The following is a 19,764-nucleotide window of genomic DNA, read 5'->3' as shown; positions in this document are numbered from 1 at the left end:
AGCTCAGATGAACACATTGTACACTACCTGCCCAGTACCAAGTGATATTTTCCACAGGAGTTGAGACAAAAACAGAGCTAAAGGGGACTGAATATTTGGACATACATTCTTGCAAAGTTGTATTTCTTTCTGTTGTACGCCATTAAGTAAAGAGCCGTCTGCAGAACTGATAATAAGCAGGAGAAATGCACGAGTAAGGACTTTTAGAGTCCTTATTCGCTGAATCCTACACCACATTTTGCACTGAATGCCAAAAGTTAAAGAGCTTTGGTGAAGTGGCGACTTCTTTGTCCGAGGGAACATCCGTGATTGTCAAACTGTCGCCAGACTAGAAGCACTTATGAGGCCCCGCAGGACGTCTCCTCCATTATCTGAGTATCAAAAGTGTCCCAGATCTTCACAGCGCTGCTCTCTGAGGTTTGATAAATGCCAGCAAAGTGTCCCAAAAACCCCCAAGCTGACAGACTGACTGTACAAAGATTCACTGTGGGATCCCATTACATGAGACACGAGATAAGGGAAGATTGATGTAGACATGCACGCAGACCTACACTGACACAGCAATTTAACTAATATGAGGTCTGAGGATCAATTCTGAGAGCAGGGTGAGCGACTACGCTGGTTTAACACTCTCTGGGATAAAAATTTTAATTCAACATTAAATGTTCATCTCCATCATTATAATGGCTACAGAGATTCCCACGCACAAACACAGACTTCATCCCACACAGACACACACACACACACACACCCTCCTCCATCTTTGTCAGCATGTGTGTGTTCCAAAATAAAAGCCCTGACTTTGGTCTACAACCGCTGTCCTCCACAGCTGGAAGTGTGATTTGCTCGGCGTCAATCTCAACAACACACCCCCCTCTCCACCCTCCATCCTGCACAGGAAATTACATTTCCCACTCACTCGCCAGAAGCAGAGGTGCATGTGCTGGTGTGCACACACTCACGTGTGTGTGTGTGTGTGTGTGTGTGTGTGTGTGTGTGTGTGTATTTCCTCACACATGCTCACCTGTCTGTTTCTGTCTGCTCTGCGTGCATGTGCATATGTTTGTGTGTGGCCACGTGAGGCTGCCAAATGTGTTTTTACTGTGTGTGACAGGAGGATGGGGGGAGGGGCCGAGGGAGGTTCTGAGTAGAAACAGAGCGTCCAATGTTTCATATTACACTCCTCGACTTGGTGAAAAAAAAAGAGTAGAAGTAGAAGAGGAGGAGGAAACCTGGGGGTTCTTTTCTTCAGAGGCATTTAACTTGGAGTTTATGGAGGCTGCAGCCGTGGAAAATGAAGATCTCTTCTGTGGTCTTCGCTCTCCTGACTCGAGCTCTGCTTGGAGGTAAGAAAAGTTTATTTTACTTCACACCAGAGTGGATGCAGTGGAGACAAAATGTTTCCCCATTATTTCTCAGAGCAACTTTGTGGAAAACTGAGATTTAGAGAGGGTGTTGAGGTGATGGATGAAGAGACTTTTCGGTAGATAGGATTGTCTCTGTCCAGTTTCTGCTTAAATAAATACACTTCCAAGTAGGATTGCTGGTTACGTTGGAGGGGAAAATGACAAGTTTATCAAAGCTGCATGTGTTTGCAGAGATGAGAGGGAATTCCTCAGTGAAAATTGGTGGTTTTCCTGAGAGTGTTTGAAAGTAAAACAGAGCTGTCTCGCTTATACTGTACGTCAATTTGTGGCAATTTCAGTCAACTTCTGTCAATGCAGATTATTGCATTTAGCAGTTTGAGAGCTCCAAATCAACACGCAACACTAAAACAACACTTTTCATGCACTTGGTTATAGTTTACGTGTTTTACTCAAAACTAAATAATACTGATTTTATTTACGTGCTGAGCTGAAAGCATCTGAGTTGTGTGACAGTACAGTGCCACACATACATGTCATGGAAAGTGTGGATTTTGAAAGTGCCTAAAGATGGAAAAAAAAAACAATGTGTGACATAATGTCATGCAACGCTTGCGGCTGTAAAGTTGTGTGTTCCTCAATATTCATCCAACGTATGTCGTCACGTTGCCAAAAACAACTTGGCTGTCACGGAAGAAGTCTGTTGAGCAACAACAAACCCACTGGAGATGTGGACTGTATGGATTTCATATGACATTTCATTTGTGGGACAAACGTTTACAACTTTTGTACATATTGTTATTCTTTTATGCTGTTTTGCTGAAGTTCAAGCGAGCTGTAAGTCTGAGTAATTAAAACCATCTTTAAACCATTAGGCTGCGAGCTTCACTGCGAGTTTAGGAGTGGAATGAAAACAGCTTCCACCCCCCGTGTTGATGCAGATTATTTGTCATAAAGACGTTTAAGCTTTGAGTGTATCAATTTGACAATCACATAAGACTGAATCAGACCTCTAACTAGAGTATTTTTAGGACTTCTCATCCATGTTGGCTAAAAAAGTTGAACAAGAGAGTACAAAGAGTACTGAACAGATTATTCTTCACCCTGAAAAAAGTAGCCAATGAAACTGAGATACTAAAACTAATGTCAAGTTTGAACACCTCCAGTTCCATGATTACTGAGCTATATAGCTAGCAGTCTGTGATCCAGTCAAAAGGTCCAGAGCAAGTGGACCTCGAGGGGGGCTTTGTTTGGTCAACTGTTGTTTTCAAGGTCAAAAATGACTGAAGAACAAGTTTATGTTTGATCTGTTCAAACTGTGTTTCAGTAGTTCCAGAGAAACTATTAAAAACTGCTTTTTACCTCAGACAATTATTGTCTACACTGTAAAAAAATCACCTAATGTTTTATCATTTACCATTTATTAGATTAGGTTATTCAGTTTTAAAGTTTAATCCATTTTAAATTTCCTACTAATCACATTTTAAAGCCATTTCTGAACTTTTAAAATAAAGATCTCCGTGAGTTCGCCACGCTTGTTCAATACATGCATCAAATGAAGATAAGTTAAGGAAGTTAACTTAGAGTTATTTTGCATCAAATGAAGATAAGTTAAGGAAGTTAACTTAGAGTTATTTTATGAATTATATTTTTGACTTTCTGTCGTTTAGACTTGCATGATTCACACTTGTTACATGTATTCACGCGTGTTTCATAGATTGTGTCCACACTAGTGTGTGTAAATCTGAATTTAGCATTAACATGCGAAATAGAGTCAAATCCAGACTTTCGTTTTCATGTCATTTTTGAAAGATTTGTGTCTTCTTTTGGTTGGCAAACAACAAATTTGTGCCATCATTAGAACATGGTATATGGATACAGTCAATCAGGTTTTTATAACCTGAACAAGACACCAAAAGAAAAAGAAAAAAGATGTTTTATCAAGTTCTCTATTTAATAAAAACACTAAACTAATGATCCAAATGTGGCTGCTAATTTTACAGAAAAGCAGGATACATGAGGCTGTGTGTCATTTAAAAAAAAAATTATTGTGAAAAACTTTAATCCCAATGTGATTATAAATTTGTTAAGCTACATTAGATTAGTTAAATAACCATCCAAACAACGTATAACAAGTATTCTGTAGTTACAGCACTTTATTTTGCATGATTTTTTTTTACAGGGTAGCCAGTCGTCTGTGACATGGACAGAATGGAAAAACAGCTGAATGTGTTTAGTGAGATGCCTTAACTCTGTCAAAATCAAAGAGTCGCTCTAACCATTATGCAGTCAGAACAAGAGCGAAGCATGGGTTTAAAGTCACATGGGTTTTATTAAGACATAACTGGCATCAACATCTCTGACATTTCATTACGCTTCCCATGAAATCTACAAACGTTCTGATGAAATTATTATTCCTTCTCCAGATTTGTGTTTGGCTGTCAACGTCACCATCACCCCTTCCCCCTTCACAGTCGCCCAGGAGGGTCAGAACATCACGCTGTCCTGTGTTGTGTCCCAGCGGCGTCGTAATGCTGCTCTGCCCGTGGTGAAATGGACTTTCCTGCCAGCGGGCACAGACCGTCCAGAGGATGAACTCCTCATTGCCCGCGTTAACATGAGGAAGGCCCGTTTCTATGGCAACTACACAAAAAGTTTCCCATGGCCTAAACTCAAGCTGACGGTGGTGAAGCAGGGGAAGATCTTTGACCTGCTGATCTTGAATGTGTCCGAGGGGGACCGGGGTCTCTACATGTGCCGGGTGCAGGAGTTTAAAAAGCACCAGGATCGCTGGAAGGCCTCCTCAAACTGCACCGCCGCTACGGAGCTCAGAGGTGAGGGCTGGATTTATTGTTTTATTTCATCCTGTCTCTGGAAGATTTACCAAGCAGGAGCATCACTCTGGTTCAGGTTTGATGAGATGCAGATAAATCATTTAGGCCAAGACCACTGTAGTGGAGGCAACATGAAGCCAAGCAAGAAACAGTGGAGACGCCTCGCAAGTTAGAGGATAAAGTTGGGTGATTGACCCATTCAATTGTCATAGGACATCTGTAGATTGCTGTCAAACAGTTGCTCAAAGGCCATTTAGTAGACAAAATCGATCGTTATTGTAGCATAGCTGTGATCTAAAATGTTCATAAATCTTCATTAAAATTTCTTTCTGAAAATCTTTAAAAAGTTGTCCAACAGTGAAGAAATGCCTTTGTTAAAAGTGGAGAATCAATTGAGGTCTTGAGCCAAAAAAGGTGGTCAACTTTTGCATTAGGTTTCTCCGCTTCATTCTTGGTTGGAGAAACCAGTAGCTGCAGCCCAGTTTCTCACAGAATGACATCACTGCGTTTGATGGTGCAGGGCGGAGACTTAACTATTCTTGCAACCACAACAGAAGCAATGACAAATGCTGTTTTGATAATAGTAAGACCGCAAAACCTTTTACACAGATGCCAGGTTTGTCTGCAGAGACCTTCCATAGCCAACAGCAGAAAACTGTGACTGCTATTGAGCAGCTCCCAGCTGTGAACATATGAAACTGTTTGAGGCTGTAGCAGGACGAGCATGGAAAAAGAGCGTGGATGCCCTCTGTACTCACTCTCAGTAATGTAGACTTTAAAATTATGACTTGATCTGAAGGAAAGGGATGTATCAGGTTTTTGTGCCACCACATTATGTAATTCTGTCAACTGACTCCATATGTCAGTTTAAAGCAAATGATGATGTTTATAGGTTCATATGCTCACAGACCTAAAGAGGAGCCTAAGTAAACTTATATTGTGACAACAGTACCCTGAAGATAGCAGAAAAGGCATTAGTCCTTGGGGAGCGGTTCTATGTCTCCAGTAGTAGCGTTTTCTCTGACCACAACTGGATGATGTAATTGAAGTGGGTTCCCTGAGCGAAATCACTATCCTGCATTTAATTTGGAGAAATGTCATCGGTTAGGAGAAAGTTTGAAGATAAAAGGATCCTTCGTCGCAATAAGTTGTGGCTTTGACTGAGTAGATGATCTTGGAGAAGGAGTAGAGAGAGTGTGAGGTTTCAATGCCACCGCTGGCGCATGACACGTTCACACAATGGAATGGATGACAAATCCACTGGTACAGATACTGACCAGAAATTCACTTTCATAAAACCAGAAACACTTTAAAAGCTATGTAATTTTTTCCCCCCTTTTTTTGTTTGTGTCAGGTTTTGAATGTTCTCATGTTCACCAACAGACATGAGAAGTTTCAATTGATTGAAGTTTTTGGCAGATGCAGCTGACTAGCTAATTAAGTAAAAATTGAAATATGTACTTGAAGGTTACATACGTAATATCATGCTAGATTGTGGTGGAGTTGTGTCCACAACATAACATATCACCATTTGGCTTTATGGCGTATGTCCTTGTTCATATCTTCAACTTTACAAGAAAAGGGGCAGATGAGTTTGTCAAACAATATACAACATATATATGATATTGCTAGCCTCCAGGACCAGCTTCACACATTGGGGAAATAATAAAGAATGGATAATTGTTTTGGGGTTGTTGTTTTTTTGTATCCTCACAAACAGATTAAATTTGTCGGTCAATGATAATGGTGATAAAGATAAAAGTCACTGATAGCCTTGGATATGATGCTTGGTTGCTACTGTAAGTACAGTCCAGTTAGCCGGGCATGCTTCAACACACCATTTAATCCATTGTTTACATTTTTGCTCTTGTACTTTTTAGAAAGTCTAGAAGACTCATGTACTATATTTTAGAGATGCATGATTTAGAGTTGCAGGCTCAAAGCTCTGTAAGTACTAAGTAGCCTTGCAGTACCAGGCGATTAGAGAACTCAACGCCAATAAATCATTTGGGAATTTATTTAAAATAGTCCCAATCAATGCACACATGGTTTCCACATGTTGAGACTTTAGATTGGCTCTGCAATGCAGATTATTTCTTTGTTTTCACTAAGTTTTAGCAACCAAAGTTGGGAGAAAGTCGCCAATCTCCATTGAGCGATGCATTCAGAGGCTGGCTTGTGAGTCTAAGTGCTGTATCGACCTTTCGTGCTTTGTTATGGTTGAAAAGTAAATTGAACAATCATAATTCAGGGGGGAGGGGTTTAGCTAACAGTTTGTTGCTTTGTCTGCAGGAGTGGTACTGAGATGTCCTCTTCTGTATTTCCTTTTCTTCATGAGGTTTGGGGTTTTTGTTCATGGTAGTGTTAATGACAACTATTCTAACTTTCTTTTATTCACTTGTAACAAACTGGAAATGTGTGGCTTTCTGAAAAGAAAGAAACAGCAATCGGACCAAACATTTAGAGCAGCGAATGCAGAGAGCATCATGAAATGGCTACAGGTTCAGTCAGTATGGCGTTCAAAAATCAGCAGAAAGTAGTTGGAGAGGCATTTTATCTGCTTAGAGAACGCTTTATCTAAAGAATGAGTGCATCACAAAGTTTCATCTTTGCACCAATCCAAAGACAATTCATCTTATTCAATCTCATTGCTGTAGTACTGTCAGCGCTCAACAACAGTAGACGTTGCTCACCACATTTTCCATGGAAGCGTTCCTGCAGGCTGTGACTTTCGGGGTGTCCACAGCCAAGTCTGGGCCTGTGCAGACACACAGTCCCTACCGAGAGCTGTTGACATTGGCCTTGACATGGAGTTTCCCTCCCAAAAGTAGAACAGACAGAGTCCACAGAGACTCAGCACAAATGGAACAAGAGATAGTTGTGCTGAAGGAAGGTAAAGTTTGAATGTTTGTCTGCAGTGACAGTCGAGTGGGCAGCTGGCTCGTGTCTGGCTCCCAACCTTTTGTGGTCAAGGATGTGGAGAGCTATTTTTATCTGAGGAAGCGCCAGTCTATTGTGGTTTCAGAGATATTAATAAAAAGGACATACGGCGACATTTTTGGGTGGACACTGCAATTATGACATAAATGGAAGTACATGTAAAACATAAAACTACATCATTTATTTTTCATTATGCAACCGGAATGAGAGAAACCCCAAAATTCTGAATATCTCCCTTGTTAACTTCCAAACACAGCTCTGCAGCCTCTTGCAATTTGGATATTACACTAATTACAGCCATACTTGGCTTCTTTTAAAGTCAAATTGTAATGTTTTTACAATTTATGTTCCATTTGCACAGTAGTGCAGTACTTAGCAATAAGGTCCGTGGTTCAAACCCCGGCTGTGTGTTACATGTTCTCCATATGTCTGTGTTGTCTTTGGGTTCTCCGGCTTCCTCCCACTGTCCAAAGACATGCAGATGGTGATTCTAAAATTGCCTGTGATTGTGAATGGTTGCTTGTCTCTATGTGTGAGCACTGTGATGAACTGGTGACTTGTCAAGGGTGTATTCCACCTCTCCCAATCAGCTACGGCAATTCTGATAAGGATGTGGTTATAGAAAATCGATGGATGGTTCTTATGATGAAATGAACTTGACCTTGATGAAATGCTTTGAATAAATAAAATGAGACTCAAAAAGATTCAAAATGATTGAAATCCAGTAAAAAATAAATAAAAATGTGTGACTGTTAAACAATATTGCAAATTGTTGTCAGATATTGCTTAAATAAAAATGAATAAAAAACAAAGTTTTACTTTTTTTTTACTTTGGAATTTGGAAATGGTAAGAAATGTCATAATAAACTTGGGTGAATGGTGTCCTCTTGGAGAAAGAAGCACAGTAAGTCTTTGTTTAGCTGAAGATGTAAAATCCAGGTGAAAATCAGTTTAAAGATGTGCTCTACCATTGGAGAAATGTAGATTTATGAAAAGAATAGTCAAAAGCAGCACAGCCTGGTACAGATATTCTGATTTTAAAATACTGGATTTCCCACAATGTAACTGAATGCCCACATCTTACAAACTTCATGAACCAACTTTGTCATGCAGGCTGTTATAAACCTGCCCCCTTTAAGCCTTGAAAATTCTGTGAAACCAAAATGAACTACTAATCAATTTCATCACCATCTGAATTATGAGTCCTTTGAAATACATTGTCCACGATCTCAGTTGGATAATTGTAATGGACAGGCCAAAACTTTAACAACACTGGAAAACTGCACTGTTTCTGCCCAGTGGCCCAGCAGGCAGCCATATTTCTTCCCAGTATTCACACCAACGCTTGACAGCTATGATAAACATTAGCTACACATCTGAGGGGTTAAAACCCCTCTGGGACCATTGCCTCTGGTCCCCCACTTGAGATGAGAAGCAGCAGATGACTGAGACTTTATGTGCACAAATGTGTGTGTTTATGACGTCAAACTGATGGAATTCCTGCGGTCGGATAACATTAGGTGACCAGGTGTTTCCACAATCTGTCTCGCACACAAAACTCCCATTACTCTACTTACTACTGCTATAATAAACACATCCAGAGGTCAGAGGGTTTGGTAGAAAAACTGAGGGCAGAGCACAGTGTGGACACAGCCTCCTCTTGGCATAAACAAACTGAACTCTTAGGTATTTCTATAACACATGTGGGCGACTGCGAGTTAACAAGGGGAACATGAGTTTAAGTATAGTAAGAATAGAGAACTCTGGGTATTGGCAAGGAAAAATGAAAATCAGAAAAATCAGAGTTCTGTAGACATACAGCATGAATAAGAAGCCAACGAAATAGGCCTGTTTGTACTTCCATAATAGGAACAGAGACAGCAAATGTACTGAAATGCTAATTCTTACAAGAAACGATACAAAGAGACAACAGGAAGTTAAAGGGTGGATTATTCAAAGCTTTGTTAAGGCCCACATCGTCCCTGTGTACTTCATTCATCCATTCATCTCCAGCCTTTTATAATACAGTAAAGTAGAGCAGTGACTGACTCAGTAGATGGTGAAGACACAGAGGATCATTATTCACCCCAGTCCACGTCTGTGTATTGATGTTTACAGTGTTGGGTTTGTTGGGGCACAAAAAAAGAGCCACAAATCTGAAATACAGTCAGCAAATGAATGCAACTCTGTGGCTGTGATGAACAAAAAGTAGTTTGTTTCAGTGTTTCCACTGTAGACCCGTGCAGTCGTCAGCCATTCAAAAGTAGCTCCAAAAAGAAGACATTTTCTAGACGAGGATAAAAGCCAGTTTTATGGCATGCAGCACACCAGATTTATCCCATTTCTGATTATTCCAACATGTACAGCTGCCGCACTGACAGAGCTACACAGAACCTGAGGCAAAAACAGCACATAAACGTCATAGATGTTATCAAGATTTATGCTGTGAATAATTTACTGTGAAGGAAGGGTGGGTCTTTAAATTAAATCCTCTGCCTTTTGAAACAAGTGAAGGAAAGTCTGTTTTAACCGATATTTCAGTGTAGAGTCGACACTGAGACAGCATTGGTGGTAAAACTACAGCAAATTCACACTATCATCTATAACTGGTGGTTTTCAGATTGTCATGAATAATGACTGTAAAGGAAAAAACATTACATTACAACAGTGGTGTACTATAAACTGCAAATAACATAAAGCCAAAGTACAAGATGTCGACTGCCAACAAGTTACTGCAACACCACAAGTTCATCGTTAAAGACACCTGTTGAAAGCTAAGACGTGATAAAAGCTTTCCTTCAAGTGTTAACAGATTATCAGTTTGCCTTTTACCCCGTTGCAACTTCTAGTCTTAACTTCTCGTCTCTAGTCATGATCTTGAAAGTTTTTGTGAAACATCTTCAAGTCTATGAATAAAAATCACCAAAATATTGAACATTTACCATGTTTGAGTTGCCTGGAAAAGCACAAAACATTCATTTATTTATCACGAGTTGCCTGGAAAAGCACAAAACATTCATTTATTTATCACACCGTCACCTGAGGATGGTTAATGCTGACATGGAGATCGATGTCAGGTACTTCTTGTACCTATATGTTCCTGTCCAGTTGGTGTAGTTAACTGAATGCAAGCTAGCTGTCCATGAGGTTATTGTCGACATCTAGTGCAATTACGAGGACCAACCGATCACCTGTAGGTGGGTCAAATATGGCCAGTGTTACCTGGTTTACTGAGAAGACCAGGCTGCTTCTTCTTGCTTTTCCAACATCATATCTTGTTGAGCAGGGATTCAGCCAGGTCCTCCAGTGCAGTCAAAGTACCACAATCGCTTGGACTTGAAAGCCTCAGGTGTACTCCGGCTGAAACTCTCTGCAAACCCTTGTGAATGGTACTCGAGCTTTGACCAGTTCAATCGTTGACTCCGAACCACTGGCCTAGCTAGTAAAAGTAACTCACCCATGATTACTTCTTTTGTCCATTACATTTTGTTTTTTTATTATTGATTGGTATTAATTTTTGAATGTATAAAAACCTGAGCATTGTTGAAAAATCTGATATTTTCACTTATTCTACAATTAGGCACAGGCCGATTTAGTAAAACTCTACACCTTTTAAACTGCAAACCTCTCATATTTACCATGTAAACATTTGGCCAAAAATCCCTGTTTAAAAATGATTAAGACTAATGTTTCCAAACAGCAGAATGTAGGTCACATATGGTTAGTGGTTTCTAAGGGTTTATTTTCAACAGAGAACAGTCTATGGACAGTTGGGTCCATAAAAGTCTTTCCACCAACAGGAAAGTACTGAAACAAGGTGAAAATGTCAATAATCCTGTTTAAATGGTTGGAAAAAACCTGATAACTGATGCAATTAACAGACGAGAAAGATTTTATTGAAAGTCTGTGGTTGATAGCAATATAGACCAAGAGTGATAGCAGTTGACGAGAGGTTGGGCAAAATAGTAACACCACAGCTCTTCAACATTTAATTTTCTAAACTGGCTTGCTCTGTAAATTTCTTAATGGAGTGCCCTGTAAACTGGTGAAAGACGTGAGCAGTCCGCTGTAGGTACCCTGTTATTGCTGGTCTTTTAGTGACATTTAGTTTTAATAAATGTTATCCTATAACAGAATGAGAAGTTTAAATGTATGATGCATTTCGAAGGAATGCTTTTCTAGGATTTAATCTTCTCAGAACTGCAGGCCTTGCAGTAAACATCTCACTGTATGTGACGTTTGACAGTTTAATTCATGCTTAGGTTATTCCATGCAGCTTTATGGCACTGGCCGTAAATCTAATGTCATTTTCCCCAATGGAAGTTGTGATTAGGAGGTCGTCCCAAGTGTTCAATTAGAAACTGATTTGAAAAATTAATTATTAATTGGTTGCTTTAGTTTTAAAGTTTCGGCACACTACAATTGTCTGAAGGGAGGATCCATGTAATATGCTTTGGAAACATCTGAACCACGCTTATAGCAAGATTGTCAGTCAGTCAGCACATAGAGCAGCCAATCTGCCTGTGGGAAAGTCTCCAGCCGGCGTGGCGAGCCTGCCTGTCGTCAGCTGCTGGTGGTTTGGGGTATTTCAAGATGCCCTGGTGGGTGTCACTTCACGAGCTTCCTACCACCAGCTCAGCAAGAGTACAGCGGTGTTAAGACTACTGTGGTCAGATGGGGCAAAGAAATGAGTGAGTGTGTGGGGCGAGACTTCAGGTTGAGTATGGGAAACATATTTCTGCAGCACATAGCTGGGATTCTCATTACACAGATTAAGGCTCACAGGCCTTTCATTCCCAGTTTGACTTTGGGATTGTAACAGTTATTTAAAGTCTATGCTGGGATGTCCTGTAAGCCATATCTATATAAGAGATGATGATGCTGAAAAGACAGTTTAAGCTATTGTTCTCCTTATGATGTGCACTTTAAAGTTTTGACTGAACTGACCATTCGCTAAATCCTTCCCACCATGTTTTTTTTCTTACAACTTTACACTAAATACAAAAACAATCCTGTTGCTTCATGTCCATGACTTATACAGGGATCATTAATTAGTGAGGATGCTAACCTTTTTGCTTGTTTGTTCTCCAACAACTGAGTTATCAAATATCATGAATTTAACCACCAAATGCATATTTAAGACCCTTTGGGGGGCGAGGGGGGGGTATTTTATTTGAGCCAGCTAAGACATTAGAAAGTCAAGCAGAAATGCACTTTACAACCAACTTATGCACTGTGTGGGCATAGCCAAAATGGGCTCAGGTTGACTTGTTTTACCACAACGGCTTAATATGAAGGTGAAAGAGAGGGTAATGGCCAGTTTTACGATGATTCATAACTTTAAACCAACTGTTTGCATTAATGTCAGAGTTAATAAGTTATTTATCCCCTTTGATCCAGTAAAGGTTAAGGTTGAGACAGTGATTCAGAGACAGGATCAGGCAGGGAGGAGGCTAAACCTTAGCTCGTTGTCTTCCTACAATTAGCTTTATTTAAACTCTAGCCGGCATGTAATCACGCGGCAGGGAGGCAACAGTGATGACTATGGACTTACATGGTTCTGTTCTCTCTTTCTCTCTCAATGTAGTGCATGTCCTACCGGCCATCAAGGCCAAAGAAAGCCTCTGGAGCTTGTTTGAAGGTAAGTCATCATATTTTGGAGTGTGTGTGTGTGTTTGTGGTGGACTGGCACTGTATCGTCCTTGGCAGACCAAAATAGCCTTACCCAAAGGATATAGTACAGTGCCTTAAATAGCTCAGCAAAACATGTACTTCATTTTTTCCTTCAGATTTTTGTGTAGAGTCAAGCAATAGGCATTAAGCTGATGCACTGCTGGACTAATGTGTGTGTGTTTCTGTGTTTCAGATGTGTACTTGTGTGCAGTGCTGATCTGCTCAGTGGGTTTGCTGTGTATGTGCATGTTCACAGTGACGGTAACCTGCCAGTACATACAGAGGAAGCAAAGGTTAAAAGGTTAGCAGCAACATCAAGATAGACTCTCCATTGAACTTTGATTGTTATCGAATTCCTCTGGGTCTCCATTTTCATCTTTTCCTCTAAAAAGTGAGTTAGAGCTTACATGTTTGCATTTAAGTATTTCTAAATGTGTTATATCTCCACAGATAATTACCACTTGGTCAAAAGTCCACAGAACAGGTAAGATATTAAGGAAATGCAGCCTCACACAGCCCCCCCCAAAAAAAGCTCATTGTCACACCAAAATGTTCCTAATTGCACTAAACTTTTAAAAATCTGGTCTGAATCCAGCTCAGGAGAGACAGTCACCAGTTTGGTCAGTGTGTCTCCTGCCCTGCCTAAGAAGGAGAGGAGGTACAGGAAGAAAAGGAGCAGGGACTACCAAGAGGAGGTACCACCAGAGATACCAGCAAAAGGTAAACAAGATCCTCCTCTTGGGTGAATTCACAACTTCAGTTTTGTCTAAAACATGTTGAAAAAAATGGACTTGGCTACATTTCTGTTGAGCCACACCTTGTCAACAAAAAGACACGACTCAGAAGTAGCGCATTTACTATAAAACATAAATAGCCGAGCATGAGCATCAGTCCAAACTGAGGTTAACTCTTGGTTTATTTTGTTTTGCTTGGCTTTCTAAACATGAATATGTGCTGGCATGAGAGGTCAACATCCACCCTTTCAACATATGTACGTCTCGAGTTATGGGGTAGCATGTGGAATGCTTAATTGACTGCATAAAAGCCCTGTTATTTTGGGTTCTGTACAGTTCTCATGGTCATCATGTTGTGGTAGAGCTCCCAAATCCCTAAAATTCCTCCCAACTCACGGTTGATGTCTAAAAATTTGAGTGGGAAGAGTGTTGACAAGTCAACCCTATGATGAACTGGCGACTTGTCCAGGGTGCACCCCGCCTCTCGCCCAATGCGAGCTAGGGATAGGCTCCAGCCCCCAGAATACTGATAAGGATAAGTGGTTAAAGAAGATGGATGGATGGTGTGTTGACGAAGTTTGGTGATTTGAAGTGTTTTAGGGCTGATCTAGCTGATTGTTGTGGAGTCTTTTGTAAAACTGATGTTAACTTTTGAACTTGCACCAAGGAACATTAGCATTCAGTCATACACTTTGGTGTTTTGAGTTGCTGGTAGGCAGTTGACGATCCAGGCCAGCTGTTTCTCACTGTTTCAAGTCTTGATGCAGGATTAGTCTCATATACTGCACAGACAGAAGAGTGGTGTCAATTTTCAAATCTAACTTCCAGGAAAAAGTGAGTGTATGCCAAACTATTCCTTTAAATTAGAGGCCTTAAAAACAAAACATTGAGCTAAAAGACACTAAAATGCTGTGAAGCTGAGAGGGACTACAGTGATGGGGTGTATTATTGTGGATTATTCAAAGCTCCACTCAGAAATCACTTCAGAAGTGCGAACCAAGAACCAAGGGCCTCCAACATTTGTCAAAATCTGTCTAAACATTACGTGAAGGTGAGCGAATGTCAAGCTTGCGGTTCTGTTGGGGAGCTCTGGTTCTTGCTGCGTACATAAATATATATAACAGATCTCAGCAAAACTACTAAGATTTGTTTTGTCCCTGCAGCTCCCATTGGAGACAAAACACGGAAACCCAAACTTTTAAAACCACAACCAAGGAAAGTGGTGTTGGTGAGTAAAATACATGACATTTTATACATTGTTTACTTTAATCAACTTTCTTTATTGTTTCCAAATCATCAGGATCGACCAAGTAATCACTCTTACTCATGTGTAACCTTCATATGTATGTGTAGCATATATAATTTTGAAGAAATCTGTCCTATCAGTTCTCATGCATGCCCAAGCAAGGCCTTTAGAGCGACAAATCCCCATTGTTATTGTGCCAAGGACAATGGAGAACAACCAACATGTGACTGAAATGTCTGAAAGAAAAGGTACCAGAGAAAAGTCATAAAATGTGCCACATATCCCAAGTTTAATTTTATAATTGTCACTAAAAAGACGTGGCTCTGTGGCATCTTGGCATTTTAACGGCACAGAATGCTGCAAGGGGTAATTGAATTTTGGAAACTTCAGCCCATGAATCCTGTCTGCATACAGCCTGCTCACATTTACCAAACCAGTGCTGTAAAGCAGAGGGAAACCAACCAGATGGGCGAGGAAAACATCTACATTTTTATTCCTTTGTCTGCATAAAGTGCAGCTAGCTGTGGTTTAGGATTTAGTTTTAACCCAGTTTAGAAGTTGTCTTGACTGTATGCTTACATACTGACGAGAAAACTTGAAACTTAAGATTAATGATGGAGTTTGACAGAAAATCTTTCTCAGCCTTGGTGCTCATTTTCTAACCACTGATACCACTTCCCTCCCTTTTCCATCTTCCTCCGCTCCATCATTATTTTCCTCTGCCTTCTTTCTCCACCATCTGTAGCCGAAGATAGTGGAGGAGAATCTGACCTATGCCGAGCTGGATCTGGTGAAGCCAATTCCGGAAACCAAGGCCTCCTGTAGCGGCACTGTGTACGCTCAAATACTGTTTGGTGAACAGCAGCTATGAGAGAAACATACACACCACTAGTAACTGTCTTATGTAAAAAAAAAGAAAAAAAAAGTGTTGTCTATTTATAGTCTGTATTATTTTGTATCCAGATGGTTTGTGAAGAACAAAATGTGTAATGTCTTACAATTACTGTACATATGATTTTATATATTCTTTGCTATAACTTCATTTTATGAGACCAAGATGCAAAAGGAAAAGTTTTGTGTACTGGAATATTTCATTTAATGTTTATTTTTTTCTTTTGCACCCATATTTGAATTCTGTGTAGCTTAAACACAATAGAAGACTGCAATGCTGATTTAGACCAGATTTGTCCGCCATGACAATCGGTTTCAAATTTAAATTCATAAATTCACATTACAGACTGTATGTTTCAGCAACAAAATGCCATGCGATATATATGCTGATCCCTGGGAGTTCTTAATGTCTTTGACATTTCAGCCCGTCGATCTCACTCACACTGTGAACTGTGGGAAACTCCATCTAGAATAAGCAGATTCTTGAAGGCGCGACAAAGTAAATTAAAGACATCCGTTGTTATTGGATGTCAATGCATTTTCAAATGTGATTTACCTCTAGTGTGTTCCCAGCATTATCTGCCTCACAGCATCTGTGTTCAGTCGATTTTTTTCTGCATCAGGCTGCAGTTCATAATGACCACAACTCCACAGAGTTGATATTAAAGTAGCGATTAGCCCCTTAACCTCCCCCACAGGCAAGTATGTGAGACCATGCGAGCCCTTTTATCTTGTGCCAACATCAACTTAACAGGCTGTTAGCGACACACACACACACACAAACATACATACATACAAGGTGGAGTTACATGTCGGCTAAACACCCTTTAAACACATAAAGGCACATACTGTAAATCCAAAAGGCTGCAAACAACTGCGACACCAGATCTACGAACAGGGATTAACTAAGGTCGGTGTTTGTATTTCACATTAACGTGAGTCATAGCTTCAAATCTTCAGGTAAATCAGTTGTTTGGGAGAAGAGCCAGAAGCCGTATCAGCTCCTTGTTTTTTCTCACTTTCCATGAATCCGAGTGTGAAAGCGCTTAGGCCTCTTTTTCCATTTAATGATCCTCTGGATTCAGGCATGGAAAAGCAAAGGAGAGTTTTTTAAACAGTGAACTTGAAACCCAGACACAAAGGCACCGGATCCCTCCCTTCCCCCAAAGACCTCCACTATCTTATGCGGAGTATCCATGAAGATGGAGCAGTGGTGGAAGAAGTACTCAGATCTTTTACTTAAGTAAAAAGTAAGATAGAGCAATGTTAAAGTACCTCATTGCACATAAAAGTCCAACAAATCCTACACAAGTAAAAGTACAGAAGTATTATGTTATGTCTTTATATATTACATTATTAGTTAGTGTTACTGTTGCATCGGTTTGGTACAATAGTTAATTGGTTTCCAACATCGGCTTGAGCCCCACCAGATAAATCTAAGGGGGGGTGCTCATTAATGGGAGTAAAAAAAAAAACAAACTCTCATACACAAACCTCCTTTGTTGCGACTTCATCTACTTTTTTTGCAATGGATAATTTGAGCTACTTGAGCATCAAAGAGTTATTTAAATTAGACCAAGTTTAGAGGGGAAACGTCTCTTTTGTAGACCTGCTTACAATGTTTAATGGCTCAATCCCACCAGGCACAGCAGAGCCAGAAAGTGGAGCTGATTGCAGCCATTCTAGACAATGATTGTGATTCCACCAGAAGCGCTGTGACGCATTTCAGATGCATCCCACAAGCAGCTCTCAGCTATGTTCTCATAGAATATGTGGCTGGTCTATTTTTGATGGACGCCATGACCAGCCACATCAAGCAGCACAGAACAGATAGAGCCGACCGGAAGTCAGCTCTCAGCTATGTTCTCATAGAATCCAGTCAATTTTCAAAATAAAACCCTGCGCAGACTCCCGATCGTAAGAACAGCCGAAAATTTAACAACATAGCCTACTTACTCATGGTGAAAGCACATAAACCAATAAAAAATGACTAAACCAAAGTTAAAGTCTACACTTCTGAAACGCTTCTGGTGTGGTATGAAGCCGTGTAGAGAACAAACCAAAACAGTGTTGCAGCTGTGACATCACAGAGCAATGCCCGGTGGGATTCAAGCATTAGGCACCACAAAAAGTTTGGGTTGTATTCTTTATTAACATGTTTTGTAAGTGAGTTAAATATTTCTTGTGAAATCCTTATTTGTTAACTAGTAACTATAACCTTCAGATAAATACAGAAATAGTAATAATAATGTATTTGTAATGTGAAATGTAGTAGTAGAAAAGTACCTCAGAACTGTGCTTCGGTACAATACTTGAGTAAATGTACTTAGTTACTTTCCACCACTGAGATGGAGCCCTTCACAAATACAACGTGTTTCCCCCTTTTGGTCACGTTAGCTAAACCTGCTATTTGTCTGTATTTAGTAACTTGAGCAAGAACATTCAAGTATGAACTTATTTGTGGTATTTGTTTAAGAGTTATGTAATGACTTTCTCAGAAGCTATGTAGCAACTATGGTTAGCTAGCTAGCAGCTGATATACACATGAAATTTATTGGACTGGTGTGATGAAAGAGTCTGTCTCCGCTAACAAAAAGACAGAAGTTATCCGTGTCTGTTTGCCAGCCACAACCCAACAAAGTACAGTACACTACACAGATTTCAAACTATCACCAATTCAAAACCTATTTTTACAGCGAGCTGGTGGTTGTGGACTTTGACGTTCTTTGTTCCCCTGCTTATATATTGCATTTCAATTCAAACCACTATCGACCTCCATTCCAGTTTTCCATTGTTGTTATGTATGTTTCAGTTGCACAGTGTTTATTATCCATATATGAAATGACTGAAAGTGACCTTTCAGTGGCGGGCAAAAGTGTCTTAAAAATGCCCTTAAACTGTGAAATGTAAAGTTTGTTCCAGACCACATTGTCCTTAATGGGAGTCCACTAACTAGAACCATGTGTGTGAACTGTGTCTCTCTGCTCTCTCCCTCTCTCTGCCCTCTGCTGACCTCTTTATTCATCAACATTCCAGCATTTCTGCCCTTGTTTGTTTTGTTTCATTTCATCTGTACACTGTGTAGCACTAAGTGAAATAAATATAAATGTGGATGTGAGCAGCGCTGTGCCAGAGAGGTGTTTTTTAGCCATGCTAGAGACGTTGCTCTTTGGGTGGAGATGTTGTTCTGTCTGTCTGTCAGTCCACCACTTTGGTCCAGACTGAATTAGATGGATTGCTGTAATATTTTATTTTATAGAGACATTCACGACCTTCATAGGAATAAGTCGCCTGACTTCTCCTTTCGCATCGCCAGCAGAAGTTGTGACTGGAGTATGAAATAACTGATGGATGGATCGGCAAAATTTACGTTCCAAGAGGATGGCTTTAGTCATCCTCTGACTTTTGTATGGCAAACTTTTCTTCTGGAGCTCAGCTCCTCAGTTCAAAATTTTAATTTATCAGAGAGGGCTGAATGCGTACCACTGACTTTTCCACATTAATTCAAAGATCTTTTCCTATGTTGCTGCCAAAGACAATACCTACTACCACATAACTATTTTTTTGTTAGAACAACAAATTTTTATCACATAATCATCACAGATAAACAGCAGGACTCAACTAGCTTTCACTGCCAAGACAGAGGCTGCTTTCCGGGGGACAGTTTGCCAAAGAGTCGTCAGGAAGGGACTGACTAGGTCGCTCTGACTTTGATTTTTTTTTTTCTCATGTAGCTGTGCTGCTGTTCTTTTAAAGGAATTAGCTAATAACTTTTCTTTCTGATGTTTTTTTAAGTGTTGGATCAAACTCTGGGGTCTAGATGGTAAATGTTTATACTTGCTAAACTAACTGCTTCCCTGGGGTATTTCTTTCCATTCTTGACCTGCACCAGGTAATTGAATTGGCTGCATTGAATACGTGAAGTGAAGTAGACACGTTGACCTGCCGGTTACATCAGCATTATATTAGGTGGACATGATTTAGTTTGACAAACATGAGATTGTTTTTCTATGTAGAAATGTTCAAATGTAAATTTATGACATTCTCTCTTAGTCATGTGGCTTTTTTCCATTTAACTGAAT

The 19,764-nt window shown here is 40.1% G+C and overlaps 1 protein-coding gene across 1 annotated transcript; it reads left to right on the top strand.

The window, feature by feature from the left end:
- Positions 1-1,126: 1,126 nt before the first annotated feature.
- On the top strand, positions 1,127-18,800 carry vstm4b (V-set and transmembrane domain containing 4b). Its single transcript, XM_010742894.3, has 8 exons — positions 1,127-1,346; positions 3,791-4,198; positions 12,726-12,779; positions 13,005-13,112; positions 13,262-13,295; positions 13,407-13,531; positions 14,709-14,773; positions 15,537-18,800. The coding sequence occupies exons 1-8, from the start codon at positions 1,295-1,297 to the stop codon at positions 15,660-15,662; spliced, it is 972 nt and encodes a 323-aa protein (XP_010741196.1). The 5' UTR covers positions 1,127-1,294; the 3' UTR covers positions 15,663-18,800.
- Positions 18,801-19,764: the final 964 nt, after the last annotated feature.

Source organism: Larimichthys crocea, chromosome XVI (assembly GCF_000972845.2).
Source record: "Larimichthys crocea isolate SSNF chromosome XVI, L_crocea_2.0, whole genome shotgun sequence".
Taxonomy (NCBI): Eukaryota; Metazoa; Chordata; class Actinopteri; family Sciaenidae; genus Larimichthys; species Larimichthys crocea.
This window is presented reverse-complemented; position numbering and strand designations above follow the sequence as displayed.

Coding starts and splice junctions, on each gene's coding strand:
- vstm4b (XM_010742894.3), top strand. CDS start 1,295: ATGAAGATCTCTTCTGTGGTCTTCGCTCTCCTGACTCGAGCTCTGCTT. Junction 12,780..13,004: donor CCTCTGGAGCTTGTTTGAAG/GTAAGTCATCAT, acceptor TCTGTGTTTCAG/ATGTGTACTTGTGTGCAGTG. Junction 13,532..14,708: donor ACCAGAGATACCAGCAAAAG/GTAAACAAGATC, acceptor TTGTCCCTGCAG/CTCCCATTGGAGACAAAACA.